This window comes from Malus sylvestris, chromosome 4 (genome assembly GCF_916048215.2).
Source record: "Malus sylvestris chromosome 4, drMalSylv7.2, whole genome shotgun sequence".
NCBI lineage: Eukaryota > Viridiplantae > Streptophyta > Magnoliopsida > Rosales > Rosaceae > Malus > Malus sylvestris.
Window position 1 is genome coordinate 28,383,511 of NC_062263.1, and position 15,216 is coordinate 28,398,726.

The window sequence follows — 15,216 nt, forward strand, 5'->3', positions numbered from 1 at the left end:
CACTTCCATAAGATTGGAGTCCATTGCTCGGATGCCAATATCTTGGGGAAGTACTAAGCCAATCTATTAAAATGTAAAAAGCCCACCTCTTTTATATATAAGCCCACCTTCTTTATATTGTTTCTACATTTCAAATTTGTGATTCAAACTTGAGGACATATGTGACACATTGTCTTTATTATCTAACTTGGCTAGCCTCAAAACCTATTCCTAAGAAGAAAATACTTGGCTCCTTATGTAAAGAGTGATTTTTTTTTATAGACAAATCATAAGTTGACGTATGTGCATAAACTTTTACTTTTGGAGTTTTAGCAAGTTACTTTTGTATATATGTACGGTTAAAAATGAATATCTCATGACATCTAAGAAGTTAAGTAGTGCTCCCTCTAAAATTCATTTGTCATGTTTTCAAATTTACCTTTTTCTTTTCCATATTGTCAATGAAGTTTTCGTCACTTCAGCTTTTCAACTTTACTCTATAGTACAATAGGATGTGCTAGGATTCAATTGTGTGTCGAGTTCTCACTTGCAACTGATGCTAGCATAGCTAGTAGTCTATCACCAAGCGGAAGTACTAGAATCCTCCATATTGATGCACAAGTAAGAGAGGCTCACGATACCATCTTTACAGAAAAACTAGAGAGATATCGAGAATGAAAGAAAGTATTTTAGAGGGAGAAACAAAGAAAGTTATTTCATTAATTGAGAAATAAATGGTACAAATACAGTATTTATAGTTTGTGAGTTGCTTACAGATTAAGCTATACTTCACTAATTAAACATTTAGCTGACAAATCAATTTTTTTGTCAGGAAAGGACTCATCTTCCAACAAAAAAATTGTTTTGTCGGCTTACAATTAGTCGGCAAAATAACATTTTTTAGCAGTGAACAAATTTAATGTGTATAGTTTGAAAGTCTACATCTCCATGGCCAAAAGCATAAATCCATCATTCATAAAGAACCACGACTCAAGACAGTGCACATCAGCCAACCGGCATATATCGGGTCCATTTCTTAATTTGATTTCACTACTCAAACACCATACCTAACAGATACACACCGACACTTCAAGGCCATGCAATTTTAGCCTCATTTCATTGTCACTAATAAATAATTAATATGCAACTATGCATTGGTAATAGGAGTGTACACTTTACGTCAACAATGAGAGCAACTTATATTACGTTCATAAAATTGATCACATTACTATAGCGTTTCGAACACAATTTTTTTGGTCAACTCGTTAACAATTTAATTTATTATCGGGTCATTAGTTAATTAAAATTTGTTTACGAGTCGAGTTGTTATCAAATTACTTTTTAAAATCCGATAAGATATCGTTGTTTTCCGGATCTAGACATTAGATATCACAATTTCTCGCATGTTCATTAACCCGATATAACTCTTTAACGAATCGAATCGTTATCGGATCATATGTTAAGAACCCGTCAAGATAACGAGTTTGATATAATACGATTCATTGAGATAACGAATATGATACAGAGAGACAAACACAATTTGCCAGACTTAACCTCAGCTGTAAAGAAAATATTGTAAGCTGCATATTGCAAGAAAAGGAACAACATCATACTATATATTTCGTGTAGGTTGCGAAGTATTATTTTATTTTATACTATATTATATATAGCATTTTTTTAAAGCACTTTATTATTTGGCCAATATTACTGACCCTATTGGGGTTGTCTTCGATGGGACAACACAACATTCCTGCGCAAATATTATATCATGTCGTTTTGGGGCCTCTCCCTCCGTTACATTGGGGGTTCATCTTTTTTTGGTTTCTCAAAAGCCCTTGTGTTGTTCTCTATTTACTCCCATTCCTCTTGTCTTGTGTAATCAAAACTCAAAATTTGAATACTTTTTTTTGGTGTACTTTTAACAATAACATTTATTTATATTAATTTCTCTAAAAAATCTAGTTTCTAGGTGATTAAAAAAAAAAGAAATTTCCATTAAACTCATAACGACTTGTTGTTTTTATTTCAAACATGAAAGTAATTTCTGTTGAAATCATAACTACTACATATCATTCTGATTTTATTCAGGATGTCTTTATTTCATATAATATTGTTTGTTAGTGGTTGACAAAATATCGCTTTCTTGTAAAAAGAAGTGAATACTATTAGAGATATTGCTTGCACTTTCTACTATAAATGCAGCATATCCAACCGTATGTGGTTAGGTTTCTCGAAAATAATTACACAAGTTCAAATTAGTTGGTGTAACTTTTGCATTTGGAGCAATGTTATCAATGCATAAAAGTTTATAACTTTGTATTTGTATGGATGGAATACCAAAAAATGTATAGAATTCAAGTATGCACTTAACCATTTCTAATAGGTTTAGCATTTGTTTGTAGATTCTTCCATAAATATGAACCCTCAGAATCAACAAAGTTAATGAATCATTGCCAAAACTATAGACATGATCTCACGTATTTAACAACTCCCAAATGTTCAAAGGAAGATCCAAAAAAAAAAAAGAAAGGTTTCTGTTCGGGCAGGAAATCTAGTTGAACGAGGTCCCTAGCTCGAGCACACAGCTCCTCGAGGAGTTGGCACTTTGGTTGATTGTCGGGCTCCAGCTTGCCAAGATGCTGCAAAAAGAGGGCAAATTTAGTTCTGAAATGTACCTTTGTGGGGCCTTAGGTGTAGGCATTGAGGCTCGCAATCAAAACTAACTAAGTGCTAAGGCGTGTCATTGCCATCTCTGTATGGCAGATGTAGAATAAGTGTATTTAAGTTGATTATTTGCGTCCAAAGTTATTTTGACTTCTTGTTATCAAAGGATTGTCGTAGATGAGTTAAGTTTACATTAAGTTCTTTTCTATGCCTTGAGATCAATGACTTTTAGTTCTTTATCTTGTATGCTTAAAGGGTGGAGATCCATATCTGATCAAGTCATCAACTTTAATTCACTTTTAATCTTTTTATGACAATAAAACCATTAAGTGAAATAGATCTGAGAACTGATGGAACTTTGGATCATCAAAAGACTGGAAATGACTTGAATATATACTAGGGAATACATTACAACACCAGATCTATTAATTGAAAGACAAAACAAAGAGAGGCGGGCAAGGTTAAACGTCTTACAACGTTATAGTTCTAAAGGGTTAGGTATTGAAGGAAGGATGAGTTGTAAATGAGTTTACACAAGAGAATCGATACTAAAGCATTTGGAGAAGGTAGCAGAGCTTTTACATAGACAAAAGATGTCTTTCTAAATGAAGTCTAAGGCTAAAAGGGTGCAAAATTTGGACAAAACACAACTTTCTGGATATTTGCTTGACTGAGAGATAAGTTGTATGTTTGTTTGTTTGATTGGTTGAGTGTCCTTGTCTCTGGGCCCTCTTTCCCTATTTATAGGCGAATTAGCCCGACTGCACCATTTATGCTCTTATCCAAAAGCAACTGAAGGGTAGTGAGTCATCAGCATTTTTACACGTTTTGCCATTCGGAAAAGTGCTTTTGGCCCGATAGTTAGTTGATTTTCATTGGTTGTCACTTCTCTTGTAAGCACCTAACCCTTGCATTTAATGAGGAATCATTATATTGTCTAGAGATGGGTATCCGGGCTTGGTGCTGGGCTTCAGGCAAAATCTCCTTTATTAAGCTCTGTTGGGCTTTTATTCCCTTGAAGTTTTAAGTTAAATATTAACCCAAACAATTTCCATAGTTTATGGTCGATGTAACTGAATTTTGAGCAAATATAATTACTCAAAAGTTGAGCTAAGTCACGAATTGATTGGCTCGCCTGATCCAAGTTGTGGGTTGGGTCATGTGGCTTGGAGTCACGAATGCGTCAGGCTAGGTTCACATAGCAGCGAAAGCCTCCTGCTCTCAACAATGGAAGGATTATGGGTTGGTGCACAGTTGGTCTAGATTGCCTCATTGGTTGATACCGGTTGAACAATCTTTTTTTTAGAAGCCACTTAGTACGACGATTTAGTGATATTCCTATTCACTTGTAAGTGGGAGGTCTTAGGTTCGATTCTCGCCAAAAAAGGATTTGAACCACATTATTGTTAGCCAATTGTGAAGTTAAGCCCATCCCTTCCCCCTAAATAATATCGATTGTTAAAAAATAAAAAATAAAGAAAAATAAATCGAAAAGCCCCCAAAGTTGAAAACTTTGGCATCTTAATTGTGCAATAGTGGAGATATCTCATAAACCATGGCCTACATACTAAAAAACTTGGATCCGGATCCCTTCCGGATCCAATAAAGCTGAACCTGCTGAGCAGGTAATTCGGACCGTCGAAATTTGATTCAATAGTTACAAACATGAGATCCTCTAAAAATTACAATAATTGTAACCGTTAGATCAAATTTTAACGGTCCGGATCGCCTCCTCAGCAGACTCATATGTAGATCCCAAAAATGCTTTATTAACACCCACGACCAACGTCCACCCTCTCTCTCTCTCTCACTCACTTTCATTCAAGGTTGTGAGCAGAAGTCGCTGTCCTAATCTGAACACTTGTCAGTAACCCAGTTCGACCCAGCAGCGACTCTTTCGGACCGATGCAAAAAACACATTGAAACCGAAAACCATACAGTGTGTCAAACAGGAGAGAGAGAGAGAGAGAAGGAGACGAGACTCCGTTCAAATGTTTAGCTTCTAGATTCCTTTCTCTATCAATATAGATAATAACAATCATCCTTGTAGCTTAAAATATCAGAAATTTTGGTTTATAAATTTGCAGGGCCTCCTTTGTTGAGGAAAGCAGCACAGCAGTCTCTGTGCATCTGGTGGGAGAGTGTTGATGGCGAATGGTGAAGTGAAAGGACCTTATTCTTCATGGTATGCCTCATTTCTCCTTCCTGTTCTCTCATTTCGGTTTTTTTTTCTTTATTTTTATTTTTATGTATTTAAAGTATACGTTTTTTGATGTTTTATATTGAGGTGAACTTCTGGGTTTTGTAGATTTCGTATGCCAATCTGAAAAAGTTTGGTCTTTTCAGCATCTGAATTTTTTCTAGAACTTTTTTCTGAGCTTTTCTGTTGATTGTTGTGGTGGGGTTTTTGGGTTTTCAATGCTATATTTGCATATATGTATGTATATGTGTGTGTATACATCTGGAAATTTTCTACTTTTTCTATGTTTGTTTAGCTAATGGAAGACTTGCCGCAAAACTGAGTGCAATGACGTTCTAGGATTCATCTGGCCGACCCCACTTAAGGCCTGGTTGTTGTTGTCTGTGTTTGTTTGAGTTTGAGAAAATTGGGTGTGGGTTTTTAATGTCTGTGCAAGCAATGGCAGTAAATGGTCTAAAGTTTTTACCTTTTTGGCATTTGAGGAAGTTGGTAAATTTTTATTACCTTAACAGAAAAGTTAAAAGATATATATGGGTTTTGTAACTTGTTTCTGAAATTGTGACATATAATCCGTAAGGGCGTTTCTTCGCCTTTTTAGTCCTTCATTTGTTGTGATTCTTATATTTTGTGCCAACATTTTTATTAATTTCTATCCAGGGGAGCTGGAAATGAACCCAAAAAATTATCACTGAAGGTCCCAGATGAGATTTCTAAGGTGAAACAGAGAAAACAGAAAGCACTACTTACTTCTGCTTCTGCCCAAGGTAACTTCCTTTTTGGTTTGTTTATCTGTTTTCGTGTTCTGATTCCTATGTCATAATGCTCGGGTTTCTTCTTCGTAGATTTGAGGTATATCGACATGGAAAAAGAGAAGGACGATGTCCAAACTCCTAGAGGAGTTTTAGAAGCTTGCATGAGAGGCTTTGAACCCGAGACTAGCTCTTCTGAAAACAGCACAACTGAAAATAGCACGACTGAGTCATCAGTGCATTGTTCAAGTTCAAGTTCACTTTCTCACTGGCATAAATTCTTTAAACAATGGGGTAAGAGATCGCTTAAGCGCTTAGTCTCCTTCCCTCCACTTGGTGTGCCAAAGATATCATCACGAAGAAGGATTGGGTGTGCAAGAGAGAATCCAGCATTGACTAATATATCCAACTTCAAGTCTTCGTTGGTGAATTTTACCATTGCCGAGCTCCAAAAGGCGACCGATAATTTTAACAGTGGTCAGTAACTTCCGCCAGATATTAAGACCTACTAACCAATTCCGATATGTGGACTCATATGTTTAAAATAAATAGCAGAATTCACAAACCTTTTTAATTTCATTTTGATTATGACATTTTCTCTGTGGGGATATTTCTCGCAGAAAACACAATTGGAAAGGGTGGTTATTCAGAAGTTTACAAGGGTCGCTTGAAAAGTGGGCAGCTAGTAGCAGTCAAGCGGCTGACGAAAGGAACAGCAGATGAGAAAACAGCAGGCTTTCTATCTGAACTTGGCACTATAGCTCATGTTGATCATCCTAATACTGCTAAGTTGATTGGATGTTGCGTTGAAGGAGGAATGCACCTTGTTTTCGAATTATTTTCACTTGGAAGTTTAGGATCGCTCCTGCACGGTAAGTTCATGACTTCTGGATTCCTGTTCTTAGTTTCAAACTGCCTATTCGTTTATGTGCTTTCTTTTTAAGTCATCTGCATATTCCAGGTCCGAAGGCTAATGAACTTGATTGGAGTAAAAGATACAAAATTGCTTTGGGGACAGCAGATGGTCTGCTGTATCTTCATGAGAGTTGCCAGAGGCGAATCATTCATAGAGACATCAAAGCCGATAATATTCTGCTCACAGAGGATTTTGTGCCGCAGGTATTTTCCAAGTTTCACAACAAAAATTGCTCAAACATTGAAACTTGAAAGACTTCCGTATTTCCTGGTTTATTTTGTAGAGTTAATTTACAATATGCTAACAAGTTTGGCTACACGTTACAATTAGATAGTCTTTGCGGTATCTTGAAACATAAAGCCACCAACAGTCTTTGGTTACTGACTTCATTGTCTAGCTTCGTCGATTGTATGCAACCTTTTTTATGCACATAAACGTTACAATTATCTATTTGCAGTCAGTTTTTATCCTGGGGAGAGAGCGTCCTGGAACAATTTTATCATATTGTGTTCAATACCTGTTCAACATAAATGACAGGCATGTGCCGACAGCTACAATTCTTAGTACATAAGATCTCCCCGGATATAGAAAACTATGCATTTTAGCCGCATTTTAGCCGCTGCATTTAAGAATCAAGTTCGCATTGTTTAAATGCATATTTGATAAGCCTGGCCAGGGGTGAACTTTACGGTCATGAGATAAATAAGCGCATAAGCTTAAGGATATGCTTTCAAATGTTTAATCATAAAGAATTTTAATGAATCTCGATACTTATTTGCTCTGTTTGCCATTTAGCATACTTACTCAGGCTCAATCCGGTGTTTCTTATTGTGCTAAAACGGACTGTGTTTTACATCTTTTCCTCTTGCCTCCTTCATATTGACAAAGAGAAATTGACAAATTGTATACGAATCGTATTGGCCTTCTCATGTGCGTTACCTCACTGGACCTAAACTATGTGCCCTTTTTGTTTCTCTTTATAATCAACTTACTGATCTGTATAGCCAATTTATGCTAGATATGTGATTTCGGGCTTGCAAAGTGGCTACCCAAACAATGGACTCATCACAATGTCCCTAAATCTGAGGGTACATTTGGGTATGTACGGTAAACTGTTTTGTTACAATTAAATAAGATTCTTTATTTTTCAATGTCTTCATTTCTTACCCTTGAATGTCAGGTATTTTGCTCCCGAGTATTTCATGCATGGAATAGTAGATGAAAAAACTGATGTTTATTCTTTCGGAGTCCTACTACTGGAGCTTATAACCGGGCGTCCAGCTTTGGATGATCTTCAGAAAAGCCTTGTACTTTGGGTAGGTTTGCTTCTGTATAATTAGAACATTACCATCTATTGTTGTCGATATATGCAAGTCCTTAGCTGCGGATGTAATTTTTTTACTCTTTGTAGGCAAAGCCTTTGCTTGATAACAATGAGATCAAGGAGCTTGTCGATCCTAATATTGGTGACAACTATGACCGGAAAGAAATGGATCACATGGTTTTGACAGCAGCTTTATGCATCGAGCAGTCTTCTATTCTACGTCCTCGCATGAGTCAGGTAAGTACAAATTCCAGACAGATATCCTGTTATTTTTCTGAGTTAACTATTCATGATGACTTGATTGAGCGAGGTCATCATACCTTGTTTCATGAAGTTTCAGCCTCCTAGTTTCACTAAAATGTTTGAGGTATTGGATAGCGGGATGATGACACATTTTGGTTTGGCGCAGGTTGTGGTGCTGCTAAGAGGCGATGATTATGTATCCAAATGTGCAAAAGAATCGAAAAGGAGGTTTCTGCAAAGAACATACTCAGAAGAACTATCAGATGCACAAGAATATAATTCAACTAAGTATCTGGGCGATCTGAACCGACACAAGCAGGTCGCTTTCAGTTCTTGAATAGGTGGATAGATAGAACATTTAAACAATGTTAAATCTAGTGGTTCTTGTAGACTTATCAGTTTCTGGGGTGCTTGCAATTCCCATGGGAATCGAGTCGTTGTAGATGGATTTCCATGGTATTTGAAAGCACAACCAGCTCAAATTGTGGTTCTGAGAGAGTGAGGGGAAAGACTATTAATATGTAGTGTTTTCTTTTCTACAAACATCATCTTAGATCTCACATATATTAATGGTTTTATAATCTACACGATATTGGTTTTTCTACTGGGTGGGAGGGATTTAGGTTGTCCCGACCCTAGTTGCACCCAGGTGTGTTGAAACCAATTGTCCCACATCGGACAGAGGGAAGGAGAAAGAGTACTTTAAATAGAATTACCCTACTCTAACTAACACCGAGGCTTTTTGTATGAAAACCCCACACTTGACGGATTGAGCAGGTGGCCAAGTGGGGACAGTATCGGTGTTGTTGAAGTGGGCTCATGGCCCGTCTACCTGAAATTTAAGATGGTATCAGAGCCCGGGGACGGGTCCGTACATCCACGTGAACGGGTGGGTCCCCTTTGGCCCAACGCAAATGGGTGAGCAATGACTTGGCTCCACGTAGGCCAAGAGATGCCATGTGCATTGGCCCAGCGCGAACGGGTGAGCCCCGTCTTGGCTCCACGTGGTTGCCGATGTGTGGAACTCCACGTGTGACCCATAAAAATGGGGTCTCACGTGCGGGGGAGTGTTAGAATTCATTTGTCCCACACCAGTTAGAAGGCTTGAGAACAAGCTATTTATATAGAATTACCCCATTCTAACTAACACTGAGGCCAAGTGGGGACAGTATCGGTGTTGTTGGAGTGGGCCCATGGCCCGTCTACCTAAAATTTAAGAAGGTGCAAATAAGTTTCTTTGGCTCAACCAAACTACTAGGTATGAAATTTACAATGAGGCCTGTTTTCGGCCGCAAGTAAAGATGTACAAAATATTCGTGGGTATGGATAACCGCAGTTACCTATCCATTTAAAATTGATAGTTACAACTATGAATAACCGTTTTAAAAAAATGCAGAGTTATAGATATAACCATTTTGCTGCAAAAAACTAATAATAATACACTACTATGAGCAAATCTCGAAACGAAGCCAAAACAAAATTTTCTTAAATTTTAGCATCACAAGGTCGTTTCAATAATCAACATTCAACACTCACTCACTAATCGCTATAGCACAAAATACACAAAACATGTTTCATGTAACATGCTTCGTATAAACCAGTATCATCCAAGCCATCCAAACTAATATTCATGTCTTAAAACTAAAAAAAATTAGACTAGAAAATAAAAACTAAACGAACTACAAAGCAACACAATTGCCGGTGTGAGACTATATTCTCCAAAACACCCACTCACGAGTGGCACCACACAGTGACTCATGGAAAACCAATTCCCGCATTGGCAAGGTCAAGTATTTGACGTTAAAATCATTACAAAATTTCAATGAATCATCCCACCCATTCAATGATATCTCTAAAATGGTACAAAATCATTAGAAATTAATGTGATTTCAGAAATTGTCCTCGATTATGAGTTGAGCATAGAAGAATAAGGAATATTTTCAATAATAATTGTTCAATATATGTGATTATTAATTATGGAAATATCATATGGCATTTGGAGAAGCAAATCAAAACGTACTAATTGAATGCGTAATAGGCTCAATGCTGTATATATAAACTGTTTTGTATTTGGAGTTAATAGAGAAAGGTTAAGGTTACATATATATTTAGTTTGTTTGTGGATCGATCAAAGATGACAATTGGAATGAACAAAGTTTTGGTGATTGGAATCGGCCTTTTTGTCAGCTGTTTGCTGCTCCAATGCGAACAAGTTGATGGAAAAGAATATATAGTGGGGGATGAGAAAAGATGGAGCCCTGATGCTAACTTAACCCAGTGGACTGAGGGCAAGAAGTTCAAGGCTGGAGATGTTTTGGGTAAAATTACTGAAACTTTGGTTTTCTTTTCAATTTCTGTTCATGCATCCGATTCCTCAAATATTACTATATTTGATTAGCAGCTAGTTTGTTTACTAATTCAATATCGTTTTTTGAAAACAGTTTTCAAATATAAAGATCCGCTTCTCATGGTTGCTGAACTACGGGACACCTATTTGTTCGAGAAGTGTGCGTTATATTCACCGGGCCTCATAGAATTATACACTTCAGGAAATGATCATGTGGTTTTGGAGAAGGGCACAATCCACTTCGCACCTTATACGCCTCCCTATTGTGAAAATGGAATGAAACTTACAGTTCATGTGGAGTAACTATATATATATATAGCTATAAACATGCATGATGCAGTCTGTTTATCAGGCAGGCTCCATTGTTAATTATGTCATACAAGAGAGATGCCATATATAATGAAAAAAATAATTGGAGCTAGTTGTATTGTTTTTCGTCCTTGTTCATCCCCAAAACCAGTGATTGATCGCTAGCGTCACTAATATTTGATAAATATGTCAATCATTTTAATTATTTCAACAATCATAATTTGTTAATTCTACATTCCGGCCATTTCCCAAGAAGAAATAAACCTCGGTTTGACCATACAACACACTAATAATTTGGGGCATTTTGATCTGGATGTTTGGTTTTTGGATTTCTTAACCATACATCTAAGGTTTTTAGAGATTTGATCAAACTACTTTTTACAATTTTAATTCATTTACTAATTAATTCAAATTACATAAATTGTTGTTATCCAAAATAAATTAAACTCCTAAAATCTTGCAAAAGATCTTGTTAACCAAAAAAAATAAAATAAATCAAACGGTGATGTTTTAAACATGACAGTGTACTCCAAATGATAAATACAATGTGAAACCCCACCCCCGTTATTAATTTGTAATACCATAATGTCCCTAAAAGTTTATAAAAAAATTCAATTTGGTCCCTCATTTCTTACCCTATCCGGATCCACTTTTTGGATTCTCTCAAACCCCTCATCCTCTCACAGCTTGCCACGTGGCAAGCACTGAACTCTCTCTTCTTTTCTCCCTCGAGTCAACACTTTTCTCTCTCCCCCTCTCAGCTCAACTCTCACTCTCTCTCACTCTCTCCTCATTCATTTCCCCGATTGACACACCCATACCCACGCACACCCACACCACTACCCCGACAAAGGCGCAACATCACCACCACCCCGAGGACTTTCATTATTTCTCTCTCATCTTTGTGAAGTGGGAAAATCCCCGACGAACTCTCGTGGACTTTGAACGAGATCCCAGCCAACACCGATCGTTTCATGGCGAACCCCAAATACCAACTTACTCACCTCCCTCTTCATTTTTATGCTTAGATCAGACCCTAAGGTGTTTGGTCATCGTCGATCGGAGCTGGGGAAGCTCCGACGTCTTTTTTATAACATCCCACATTGTCCAGGGGAGTGGAGCCTTATATGTATATTCTTATCTCTACATAGCACGAAACCTTTTGGGAGCTCACTGGCTTTAGGTTCCATTGGAACTCCGAAGTTAAGCGAGTTCGTGCGAGAGCAATCCCATGATAGGTGACCCACTAGGAAGTTCTCATGTGAGTTCCCAGAAACAAAACCGTGAAGGCATAGTCAGGGCCCAAAGCGGACAATATCGTGCTACGGTGGAGTCGAGCCCGGGATGTGGTGGGGGCCCGACCCAGGATGTGAAAATTTGGTATCAGAGCCAATCCCTAGCCGGAGCTGTGCCAATGAGGACGTCGGGCCCCTAAGAGGGGTGGATTGTAACATCCCACATCGCCCAGGGGAGTGGATCTTGTAAGCCTTATATGTATATTCCCATCTCTACCTAGCAAGAGGCATTTTGGGAGCTCACTGGCTTCAGGTTCCATCGAAACTCCGAAGTTAAGCGAGAGCAATCTTATGATAGGTGACCCACTGGGAAGTTTTCATGTGAGTTCCCAAAAACAAAACCGTGAAGGCATAGTCGGGGCCCAAAGCGGACAATATCGTGCTACGGCGGAGTCAAGCCCAAGATGTGGTGGGGGCCCGACCCAGGATGTGACAATTTGGTATCAAAGCCAATCCCTAGTCGGAAGTGTGCCAACGAGGACGTCGGGCCCCTAAGGGGGGTGGATTGTAACATCTCACGTCGCCCAAGGGAGTGGATCTTGTAAGCCTTATAGGTATATTCCCATCTCTACCTAGCAAGAGGCATTTTGGGAGCTTACTAGCTTCGGGTTCCATCGGAACTCCGAAGTTAAGCGAGAGCAATCCCATGATGGGTGACCTACTGGGAAGTTCTCGTGTGAGTTCCCAGAAACAAAATCGTGAAGGCGTGGTTGGGGCCTAAAGTGGACAATATCATGTTACGGTAGAGTCGAACCCGAGATGTGGTGGGGGCCCGAACAGGGATGTGGCACTCTCCCCTATCGAAACCAGGCTGTTGGGCCGGTTTACCCAAACCCAGTCAAACATGGCCCTTTTGGCCATTTAGGAGTTGGGCCTTGGGCCCGTTAGCCACTAAGCCCAACCCAACCATTTCCTTTTTCTTTTATTTATTTTGTTTTCTTTTAAAACCCAAAGGCTATGGGCCGGACTTTCAAGCCCAAGCCCCCTATTCAGAACCCAGGGCCCTTGGCCATTTTAAACCCTAAACCCATTTGAAATAAGGCCCTTGGGCCGTATAGAAGTTGGGCCTTCAGCTCGTTGACCTTAAGCCCTAAACCCAGCCTACCTAAAACCCTAAGCCTAACCTGGCTAACCCACTAGGCCCAAACCCATAGAGCCCAAACCAACCCAACCCAAACCTTGGGATCTAACCCGAATCTAACCCTAAATCGGTCCGACCCGGTTGACCCTGTTTGACCCGTTAACTTTGACTTTGACCGGTCAACGGTCAACATTGACTTTTTTACCGTTTTTCGAGTTTTCATCCAGAACAGTTCCTAGGCTAACTTCAACGTCCTGGACCCGTTTCTGACGTCCATTTTCCTAAATTAAGTTGTTTGAGCAAAGTTTGATTAATTGAACCCTTTATGTGCTTAGGTGCATATCTTGCGGCGTTATGTCTTAGCTAGTCTGTGCAGCTTTTCGACGGCGAAGTATTGTTTACGTTTTATGAAAAACTCGATTTACTGATTACGTTATATGAAACGTTTTATGAGATATTATGCTTACTTAGAATATTTTAGAATACCATATTTTATATCGAACTCATGTTCTTATATGATATCTGATGGATGACGATATACTATTTAGAACATGTTTTCACACACTTCTTTATAATATAGATGATGGATGACTTTATACTATGAAGATGCTTTTGTAATATATATACCTATGTTTGGAAAGTGTTACAACCACACCCACTTTCTATTTAATAAAATGATTTCTTTAAATTTTAATTGGTGAGCCATGGGGCCCGTCTTATTTTTTTTATATCTTGGTTTCCAGTCTCTCTCTCCCTCTAATGTCTGATACTAACTCTCTCTCTTTCTAAACTATCGAAACCTTTCTCTCTAAGCTCCGGGAACTCTCCCAACCCCTCTTCTCCTCGAATCAACAACAAATCAAGCCCAAATTCTATATATTTGGAATCCTTGAGACTTAACGAACTCAATGGTACCCTTGCATGCGCCATCAGAGGATCGTGGAGTTTTCTGCCATTGAAGCCGAGATCTTCAAAGCTCTAAAACTCGAACCCAGGTGAGAAGTGTGTTCCTTCTTCAAATTTCTGGGTTATGCATGTTGGTTTTATGACAAAACTCAAGGGTTTTGATCTCAGTTTTTCCCTATGCTAATAATCTAGCTCCGATGACGAACTCCGGCTAGTTCGAGGTCCATCTCTTCCCAAAACCTGCTGCAGTGCGTCCAGGTGAGTTCTTAGGTATATTTGTGAGGTTTTAGAACCCTTTATTCAAGCCCTAACCCTTACCATCCTTTGTGCATGCATGTCCGGTTCCGACGACGAACTCCGGCGAGTTCGTGGGTGTGTGTGTGTACGGGGTGCAGGTGTGTGTGTGTGTGTGTGTGTGCAGGTGTGTATGCATGTCCGTGTGTGTGTGTTTGGTATGTTTGGTCCGTGCAAGTGTGTGTGTGTAAGTATTTGTGATGATGTATGGTGCATGTGTGTGTTGTGTATGCTATGCTTTGTGTGGTGTGCGTGTGTATGTCGTGAGTGTGTGTGCACATGTCGTGCATGCATATGCATGATGTGCAGGTGTGTGTTTGTGAGCTTGTGTGCGTGTAGAGTGAGTGTATAGTATGTGCGTATGTGAGTGTATATGTGTGATCTTGTGTGCATGTGTTGTGCACGTGTGGGTGTGTATGTATGTGCTGTGCAGGTGTGTGTATGTGAGCTACATATGTGTTGGTGTAAGTGTGTACGTGTGAACTGCGTATGTGTATGTGTGTATGTGTGTGTGTATGCAGTGCATGCTTATGCATGCCGTGTGTGTGTGTGAAATGCATGCTTATGCATGCCGTGTGTGTGTGTGTGCAGTGCATGCTTATGCATGCTCTGTGTGTGTGTGCAGTGCATGTGAATATGGGTTTAGGCTTAAGCCCAAACCCCTTTTTCACCTATTAGACCCTAACCCACTCAACCCAAAACTCATTTCCGTTTCCTAAAATTCCATCTTTTGGGTAGTTTATTAAATTGTACATTTTCGTGCTTAGGTGAAGTTGCTAGTGAAGACTTCCTTAATCATTTTCCGCACAATTCTGCTGCTTCGGAGTATCTGTGAGTGGACCACCTTCAAAAATTACATGTTTTATTTATAGAATTGCATATTTAAATAGCATGCCTTGCAGATTGATT

The 15,216-nt window shown here is 39.0% G+C and overlaps 2 protein-coding genes across 2 annotated transcripts; both read left to right on the forward strand.

Moving 5' to 3' along the window:
- Positions 1-4,480: 4,480 nt before the first annotated feature.
- LOC126619828 (receptor-like cytosolic serine/threonine-protein kinase RBK2) lies at positions 4,481-8,660 on the forward strand. The gene is made up of 9 exons (XM_050288241.1): positions 4,481-4,828; positions 5,501-5,607; positions 5,686-6,069; positions 6,213-6,464; positions 6,554-6,711; positions 7,527-7,606; positions 7,689-7,824; positions 7,920-8,069; positions 8,242-8,660. The coding sequence occupies exons 1-9, from the start codon at positions 4,791-4,793 to the stop codon at positions 8,410-8,412; spliced, it is 1,476 nt and encodes a 491-aa protein (XP_050144198.1). The 5' UTR covers positions 4,481-4,790; the 3' UTR covers positions 8,413-8,660.
- Positions 8,661-9,101: 441 nt separating this feature from the next.
- On the forward strand, positions 9,102-10,824 carry LOC126619829 (basic blue protein-like). Its single transcript, XM_050288244.1, has 2 exons — positions 9,102-10,393; positions 10,517-10,824. Exons 1-2 carry the CDS (start codon positions 10,210-10,212, stop codon positions 10,723-10,725), a joined length of 393 nt encoding a protein of 130 aa, XP_050144201.1. The 5' UTR covers positions 9,102-10,209; the 3' UTR covers positions 10,726-10,824.
- Positions 10,825-15,216: the final 4,392 nt, after the last annotated feature.

Excerpts from the sequence above, each read along its gene's own strand:
- LOC126619828 (XM_050288241.1), top strand. The coding sequence starts at position 4,791 with ATGGCGAATGGTGAAGTGAAAGGACCTTATTCTTCATG. Across the intron at positions 6,712-7,526 it reads CAGAGGATTTTGTGCCGCAG|ATATGTGATTTCGGGCTTGC; the intron begins GTATTTTCCAAG and ends AATTTATGCTAG. Across the intron at positions 7,607-7,688 it reads AAATCTGAGGGTACATTTGG|GTATTTTGCTCCCGAGTATT; the intron begins GTATGTACGGTA and ends CTTGAATGTCAG.
- LOC126619829 (XM_050288244.1), top strand. The coding sequence starts at position 10,210 with ATGACAATTGGAATGAACAAAGTTTTGGTGATTGGAATCGGCCTTTTT. Across the intron at positions 10,394-10,516 it reads CAAGGCTGGAGATGTTTTGG|TTTTCAAATATAAAGATCCG; the intron begins GTAAAATTACTG and ends TTTTGAAAACAG.